Below are 9,127 nucleotides of genomic sequence, written 5' to 3'. Positions count from 1 at the left end.
GGAAAGGTGAACAGCAAACACAGGATGTGATTAGCATATCAGGTTAGTCTGGATTATCCGCTGCAGACCAGGAAGGAGAAAGTAAAAAAGGAGCTCTGAAAACGGCAAAGGGAAGCAAGAAAACTATTTCTTCTCGATCATTGCAGCAGTTGCAGATTGAAGAATTGTGTGGATGCCTTTTAAGTTATCTACTTAACACCCAGATGTGAGTTTGTGATAAAAATCCCCAGAGGAGACTCAGAGCTGGAGGAAGAAGAAGAGGAAATGGCAGCTTCTCAGGTAAGTGTCCTGTCCCGGGTCTGGGGCTGTGTCTGCTTTTCCTCCTGAAATGCCTGGTCTGAACATCTGCAAACCTTCAGTTCTCGGCTTCTAATTTTTCTACCTAGGGTGTTTGTTGCCAACTGCTTACTTTTTCCAGTTTTTCTTGTATTAGAGAAGACTGGCTCTTTAGACAGTTTCTTCCTTATGTCCCAGAGCCTGTTATCCAATGTATGTATCCTGGCTTTCTATAGAGCATGATGAATTTTCAACATTATTCTGTCAGTTTCAATGTTGAACATATTCCCTTTGTGAAAGACCAACACGGGGAGGCACTGGTATAAGGGATTCCCAGTGGAATGCTGTTCTGTGTTGGGATCGTAGGGAAGTAGGGGAAATGCCATGATGAGTTTATATCTGGATGCAACTTCAGGTCTTTAGAACAGGAGCAAAAGGCAATGCCCTTGGAAATAGAATGGACTCAGTGGTCCAGATTTTATTCAAAAATAAAAAAATGTAGTTGAGACTATCCTCTTCCTCTGTGTCGATAAGAAAGACTTACTAATTAAATGTGGTATTAGGCTACATGACACGGGAGGTATATATGAAGTGAAATTTGCTTGAAACTAACTTTTTTTTAATGATGGATTCAGATCATGGTTTCCATAATATTGCGAAAATACCCATGCAGTGGTAATGCATTCTTCCATGTACTTCTAACCCCATGACTCTGATGGTCACTGGTTTAAGTACTTCTGTGAGATTCCCATGCGACGCAGCTCATGTATTTCCCTTTTGTCTTTAACAAGTGTCTTGAGGAAAAAAAGTGAGGGATGTGCCTAAACTATCACAGTTAATGGGGGAATCCCATATGCTCTTAAGTTTCTCTTTGCTTTGGAACATGACTGTGTTTAGTAGAGATGCTGGGTTTGCGGGATTTTTGTCACTCAAGCCCAGGTCTGGTCATTTCCAGGTACACTCCATGCTCACATCACAGAGTCTCATCACTTTTTTGTATTTTCCAAAATGTTTATAAGAATCTTATTAGTGCTAATCTATGTCCAACTGTGTCAAAATTTGAACTATAGCTCTTTGGAAATGATATAGATTTTCAGGAAATTAAAAAATTCAGAACCAGAGCTTTACTTTATGTTACATCATTCTGTATGTCTGTATTCTAGTTTATTTAAAGAAATAAAAATAATATCATCCCATTATATTTATGTACATTTTTAATAAGTTAAAAAAAAACTTTATTTTATTGAAATGACAACTTTTCCCTATTCACTATTAATAAGTATATAGTCCCATTTTAGTATATGTCTGTGTCCACAAACCTGTTAACATGATTTGATCGCTGTTTTTTTTATCTGTTTTTTAAAGATTTTCAGAAGAAGGGAAAAGGTACCTACTCTAGTATTCTTTCCTGGAGAATCCTATGGACAGAGGAGCTATTGTTTCTGTTGCACATTCAAGATTCTGTAAAAACTGTCAGAAAGATATACAGTATATACTAAATAGTTAAAATGATTCTTGCTGCAAGGTTACTATCCTATAAGACCTGTAAAATTTGTAAACGTCTTAAAGTTCAGACTTAAGTGTGAATTCTTCCCTACTATTCTACTTCATTCCTGTTCAGAATGGTCATTTGTGGAGCAGAATTTGCAACATTACTAGTTCAAATAAGCTTGGTAAAAATGTGGCACATTTTCTTCAGTCCAGAGCTCTTGGATCAGAATCTGCTTTTTAAAAATGTTTCCTGGTTTTTGGTAGCCAATTTATCCTGGGTCACACAAGTACAACACTCAAAAATAAATATGCCAGTGTTGATCTGATTACATTATAATTTCTCTTCCACATTAGAATAGTTTCTTGTGAATCATATCCTCTTTACTTGGGGTTAAAAATGTGGTAGAAAATGTTATTGTGTGATACCAGAAACTACAGTAAATCAAAATCAGTTCTCTGAAATTACTGCTTTCGTTTAGGGTCAGGTTAGGAAGTCTTCTCTTGGCCATATGACAGTCAGTCAGTCAGTTCAGTCATTCAGTCATCAGTCCTGTCTGACTCTTTGCGATCACAGTTGTGTCTGACTCTTTGTGACCCCAAAGTACATGGCATCTGTACTTTGTATTTCAGGGGCGGCTGACATTCCAGGATGTGACCATAGACTTCACTCAAGAGGAGTGGGAATGCCTGGACCTCGGTCAGCGGGACTTGTACAGGGATGTGATGTTAGAGACCTACGGGAACCTGGCCTCCTTGGGTGAGGAGAACTGCCTTCCAGAATCCCTTTTCCACCACTGGCTTTGGTTCCTGCATTTCTAGAATGTCTCCTGGAATTTTCTGCTTCCACCAACACCTTCAGATCCCTGCTTTCTAGCAGGAAATGGGTATTTGTGAGTTTAGAAAGAAAGCCTTCATGGTGATTCAGTATGATTCTATCCTTTTTCTTTCGTGATGTAATCTGCCTCCTTCACTCTAGCGTGGTGGTGATTGAATCAGTTCCATGGTATTAAATAGTGACACCGTCCTCATAAAACCACATTTACACTACTTACTTTAGCCTTGTAGTACTTGACCAGAATGTCAGGATCTGATTTTTATGTATTTGTTAGTATTGTAAGGGTGCTTTCAATAAAGTATTTGGGGAAATCATCCTCTAGACTATATTAACATTCACCCGTGCGTTCTCTTCTCACCCAAATACATATTGGGTTGGAAACTTAAGAATCTCTAGCAAAACAAATGTTCCTTTCTCTGATGGACAGGTCTTGTGGTCTCCAAGCCGGACCTGGTGACCTTTCTGGAGCAAATGAAGACTCCCTGGGATGTAAGGAGAACGGACACAACAGCCACATACCCAGGTAGGTGTGAATGGATGGAGCTGATGACTCAGGTGAGAGGTCCAAGGAGCAGTGAGGAAGTCAGCCTTTGTCCTGTGGCTTGGGAAGACGTGCTCCAGTGGAAATGATTTTGGAGAACTCTGGGTTCATTTCTGTTGCTGTCATAGACGGACATTGCCTGGCTCCTTCTGCCTCTCAATCGTTCATGAATTCAGCTCCATGATTACTTTTCTCATCCACAGTGAGAATTCAAATTCTCTTCTTGGCTTGTGACAACTTGCATGAGTTGGCTGCTCTTTCATTTCTTGGGGGTCCTAGGAAAACTGCCATTGATGAATAAATATAAGATGCTCTTTTTAAAGTTTGTTTCTACCTCTAGAAATAAATGTGTGAGTGGAATTGTAAACAAACTACCAATACTGGAGTATTGGAGACAGAATTTATTTTATGATTTATATTTTCTAAAAGAGCAGAAGCTACAAATATGACCTTATAAATTTTAAACTCATTTCAGTGTATAAAGCAAAACTTCCATAAAATGAGAGAATGCAAATCTCTGAGTTACACCAATGTTTCACTTTTCGTTATGTGAACTCATTTTAAATATCTGAAGTGCATTTGCCACAATTGCACAATGGTAAAATACTTTAATGTATTCAATTAACTCAAAGATTTTTTAAATAACTTGGCAAAATAGTTTAGAACATTTCCCACCGTATTTCTAATGGTTGTTTGAAACTATTAACATTTTAGATCATATGAAGAAGTCCTTTTAAGTCCTTTACATCCTTATTGGATTTAAATCCTTATTGTTTTACAATGCTGTGCTCTTGTAAAGCAAAGAGAATAAAGTACACGTATAAATAGCCACTCTTTGTTAGATTTCCTTCCATTTGGGTCTCTGCAGGGAACTGAGTAGAGTTCTCTGTGATCCCAACACATTTTTTAAAATCTCACTTCTTATTTAATTGCTTAAGGCTTTCTTATCTTGTTTCTTATCAGCTGCCCCAGACTTTATTAATTTATCTCATTTGTTATCAGTTTCTGATGGCCCTCAGGTTCTAATTAGTTGTATGTCAATATCATTTATGATTTTTAGATACAAACATCTAATAGAATGTGTTCCAGTAGAACACAAGTGGTAAGAAGTGGCTTAAAGTATTTGAAGGCACCTAGTATTTCTGAAAATGTTTGGTGTCTCCATTTAAGACGACTTAGGGCAAAAGGTAATCATTAGACTGCGTGTCTCCGCTGCATTTAGTGGTTCTTGTAGCTTATTATCTTGCCCCTTCCTCTGCCCCACACTCCTTATCCCCTGGTTTTATTACATTTTCTGTGTGTGTGGTCTCAGTCCTGAAGGATGCAGGATCCTAGTTCCTCTATTTCCTGTGCCTGCCCTTTAGGGCTCAGTTTGGTCCTGAGGTTTGTGCCCTGATCCCCTTGATGGGCACTTGATTGCTGTAACCGAGCCTGCCCTGGATATTGAGGGGCACTTCCCCATCGCTCTGTGGCTGTCACCGCCCTGTCTGTGGTGGGTGTGCGCCCTGGTTGGCGGAACAGAGCCCCCAGATCTGTTTCTTCACTGTGGTTCTGGTCTGTGTGGAGGCAGGTGGGATTGGAGCACACCCCCGGGAGAGAAGCCCCTGAGGATTGCTGCTCTGGGGATGTTCCCCTTGGGACGTGCTCTGTGCGTCACTGTCACCCATTGGGTGAGTCTCGTGTGACCCTGGTTGGCCCTGATCTTGGCCCCACCTCAACCATGGGTATGCCGGCACACAGCCCTGGGGTCTCTCACATGTTGTTCTCCCCGGGTCACCAGCATAGATCCCCTGAACTCAGGGCCTAGGTCCCAGGTGCTGTGGTCCTGTGCGGGCAGCTCAGACTCCGGCCTGGCCGCGTCCCCTCGTGTACAAGCCCACAAAGTCTACAGTTGCTAAAGCCACAGCTGCTGTGACTGGGGGCGTCCCCCTTGTCCTTCAGATGCTCTGCAGGGGCTGAGCTGACAAAGCCGGTTGCCTATGTAAAAGCATGGTTAGTGCAGCTGCAAGCAGAGACCTCAGCTTTGCTTCCTTAACCCTGGGGCTCAGCTGTGCTTTCAGCTCCATCTGAGCATGTGGCCCACCCACAGGTGTCTGCTCCAGAGGCTGCCCCAGGGCACAGGGGTCTGCTGACGGCGAAGGAGGGGCATGGGGGAGGCCGTAGCTGGGCCTCAGTAGAGCCCACCCGGGTGGTGGTCCTCCCTACTGCCAGGGATGAGGGGCCAGCACGGGGGAGAGAGGCTGCGGTGGGGTTCTTCCCTTTGGGCCTCACTCAACAATGGCACTCTGCGCTTTGGTGGTGCAGGCTTCCTCCACAAGCGTCCCATTTGCGGAGTCCTCCCTCCCTCCCTTCCCCTCAGGATGTCTCCTCATGGCCAACCGCAGTCCTCTGCCTGGGTCTGCTCCCGAAAGCCCAGGTTCCAGCACCCAGCCCTTGTCTGCAGTGGTGGACACCCTTGAGGTGGACACCCTCTCAGGCTGGGTGGGCAGGGCAGGGTCAGCACCCCATCTGCAGCTCTCACTCCCCTCTGCCACACGCGGGTTGCCATGTTCTCTTCCACAGAGAATGAGGCTCTCCTTCTGCCCAAACTGAGCTCCCCCGGTGAGGGGATCCCCCGGATGTGGACACCTCTTCACTCTTCAGATCCCCCCAAGCTTACAGGTCCCATCCCAGTTCCTTTCCTCTTCCTTCTCCTTCTTCTTTTTTGGTCCTATCTGGCTCAGCAGGAATCTTTCTGGTCATTTTAGGTGGTGTAGGTTCTTTGCTAGTGTTCAGAGGGGGCTCTGTGAGAATTCTTCCAACTCTGATGTATTCTTGATGCATTTGTGGAGAGAGATGAACTCCAATCTGCCTAATCCTCTGGAATCTTGATCCTTGGGTCCCCATTTTCTCTAAATCTTCAGGGATATTCACTGAGAATAGTAGATAAGAAAGCTTTTATTTGGTATCTTTTAGGTCTGTTTTCTCACAACACCCATGGTTTGATGTCAAAGAATCCAAGGTTTGAAAATTCAATCCAAAAAGCAAACCTATATGAAAGAGCTCCCCTCGGAAATGACCATTTAACCAAAGACTGGGGACATACAAGGGTATGTGAAAGACTGAGAGGATGTTTATATGGACATAAAGAAATTGAGACCATTTCACATACTGTGGACATGACTGCCAGAAGAAATGAGCACTGGGAGTCAAATTGGGGAAAGCACCCGTTTCAGTCATCACCGTCTGCCACGCAGTGTTTCTTTGTAAGCAATGACTCACATCAGTTTTTGAAACACACACGTTCTCTGAGGGGAAATGTGGAAAATCTGGAAGGTCATCCAGTCTCTACTCCAAATGCTCATTCAGACCACTCTGAACGTAGACTTCGATTACACATACATTCAACCACGTCGGAAAAGGAGAAGTTTACAGATGATGGGGAAAACTCACAATGTAATCAACTTGAGGGGTCTGTGAGCAACGGGTCATTATTATTCCACCAACAGACAGGTTCTCTCCAATCCAAAATGTGTAATGTTGATAATAATGGAAGAGACTTAATTCAGCCATCACTGTTTGATACATATCGTGATAGGGTTAATATAAAACAACTTTTCATGTGTAATAATACGAGTCAGGCCTTAAGTAGGAGCTCCAACCCCAATAGTTACCAGAGTATTTATGATGGAGCAAGAAACTGTTCATGCAATGACAGTGGATATAACATTGAACAAAACTCTGATCTTAGGAAACACCAGGCACCTCAATCTTCAGATATGGATTCTGAAAGTAATACATGTAGGAATATCTTTTATCAAGCATCAGGTCTTTCACTAAATAAGAGTACAGATACTGGAGAGAAGACTTACAATTGTAGTGAATATGATGTGTCTAATCAGCCTTCAGTACTTATTCAACAGCAGAGTATTCAGAAGCCACAGAAAAACTACAAGTGTAAGAAATGTGAGAAAGTCTTTGCTAACATACTCAACCTATGTAAACATAGGGAAATTCATACAGGATGGAACACTTTCAAAGGTACAGAATGTGACAAAGCGTTTAATCAGAGTTCAAAACTTAGTCAACATCAGCGAATCCATATTGGCCAGGAGCCTTATAAATGTAAGGATTGTGCCAAAGGCTTTATTCAACACAGAGATCTTACTTGCCATCAGAGAATTCACACTGGAGAGAAACCTTATAAATGTCAAGAATGTGGAAAAGCTTTCAGTCAATACGCAACTCTTAGTAAACACCAGCGAACTCATACTGGAGAGAAGCCTTATAAATGTAAGGATTGTGGCAAAGACTTTAACCAGAGCTCAGGCCTTATGTACCATCAGAGAGCTCATACTGGAGAGAAGCCTTATAAATGTAAGGATTGTGGCAAAGGCTTTAGCCAGCTCTCAGGTCTTACTTGCCATCAGAGAATTCACACTGGAGAGAAACCATATACATGTCAAGAATGTGGAAAAGCTTTCAGTCAATACGCAACTCTTAGTAAACACCAGCGAACTCATACTGGAGAGAAGCCTTATAAATGTAAGGATTGTGGCAAAGACTTTAGCCAGGCCTCAGGCCTTATGTACCATCAGAGAGCTCATACTGGAGAGAAGCCTTATAAATGTAAGGATTGTGGCAAAGGCTTTAGCCGGCACTCTCACCTTATATCCCATCAGAGAGTTCATACTGGAGAGAAGCCTTATAAATGTAAGGATTGTGGCAAAGGCTTTAGCCGGAACTCAGGTCTTACTTGCCATCAGAGAGTTCATACTGGAGAGAAGCCTTATAAATGTAAGGATTGTGGCAAAGGCTTTAGCCAGCTCTCAGGTCTTATTTGCCATCAGAGGGTTCATACTGGAGAGAAGCCTTATAAATGTAAGGATTGTGGCAAAGGCTTTAGCCAGCTCTCAGGTCTTATTTGCCATCAGAGGGTTCATACTGGAGAGAAGCCTTATAAATGTAAGGATTGTGGCAAAGGCTTTAGCCGGAACTCAGGTCTTATTTGCCATCAGAGAGCTCATACTGGAGAGAAGCCTTATAAATGTAAGGATTGTGGCAAAGGCTTTAGCTGGCACTCAGGTCTTACTTGCCATCAGAAAATTCACACTGGAGAGAAACCTTATAAATGGCACGAATGTGGAAGAGCTTTCAGTCAATATGCAACTCTTATTAAACACCAGCAAATTCATAGTGACGAGAAGCCTTATAAATGTAAGGATTGTGGCAAAGGCTTTATTCAACGAGGAGATCTTACTTGCCATCAGAGAATTCACACTGGAGAGAAACCTTATAAATGTCAAGAATGTGGAAAAGCTTTCAGTCAATATGCAACTCTTACTCAACACCAGCGAATTCATACTGGAGAGAAGCCTTTTAAATGTAAGGATTGTGGCAAAAACTTTAGCCGGCACTCAGGCCTTATGTACCATCAGAGAGTTCATACTGGAGAGAAGCCTTATAAATGTAAGGATTGTGGCAAAGGCTTTAGCCGGAACTCAGGCCTTATATCCCATCAGAGAGCTCATACTGGAGAGAAGCCTTATAAATGTAAGGATTGTGGCAAAGGCTTTAGCTGGCACTCAGGTCTTACTTGCCATCAGAGAATTCACACTGGAGAGAAACCTTATAAATGTCAAAAATGTGGAAAAGACTTTAGTCAACACCCTACTTTTACTCAACACCAGCGAATTCACACTGGAGAGAAGCCTTATAAATGTAAGGATTGTGGCAAAGGCTTTAGGCACCGCAAAGTTCTTACTCGCCATCAGAGAATTCATACTGGAGAGAAACCTTAATAATATAGAGAATGTGGAAAAGTTTTCAGTCACTATGCAACTCTTACTAAACACGAGCGAATTCATACTGAAGAGAATTCTTATCAATGTAAGGATTGTGACAAAGACTTTAACCCAGCACATTGGTCTTACTTACCATCAGATAAATCATACTGAAGGAAATCTCATAAATGTAAGGAAACCTGCAAAGGCTGTAATCAGCTC

The 9,127-nt window shown here is 42.4% G+C and overlaps 1 protein-coding gene across 1 annotated transcript; it reads left to right on the top strand.

Moving 5' to 3' along the window:
• The first annotated feature begins 243 nt into the window (after window positions 1-243).
• On the top strand, window positions 244-8,923 carry LOC133054818 (zinc finger protein 420-like). The gene is made up of 4 exons (XM_061140141.1): window positions 244-279; window positions 2,398-2,524; window positions 3,030-3,125; window positions 7,146-8,923. The coding sequence occupies exons 1-4, from the start codon at window positions 265-267 to the stop codon at window positions 8,921-8,923; spliced, it is 2,016 nt and encodes a 671-aa protein (XP_060996124.1). The 5' UTR covers window positions 244-264.
• Window positions 8,924-9,127: the final 204 nt, after the last annotated feature.

This window comes from Dama dama, chromosome 4, assembly GCF_033118175.1.
Source record: "Dama dama isolate Ldn47 chromosome 4, ASM3311817v1, whole genome shotgun sequence".
Taxonomy (NCBI): domain Eukaryota; kingdom Metazoa; phylum Chordata; class Mammalia; order Artiodactyla; family Cervidae; genus Dama; species Dama dama.
This window is presented reverse-complemented; position numbering and strand designations above follow the sequence as displayed.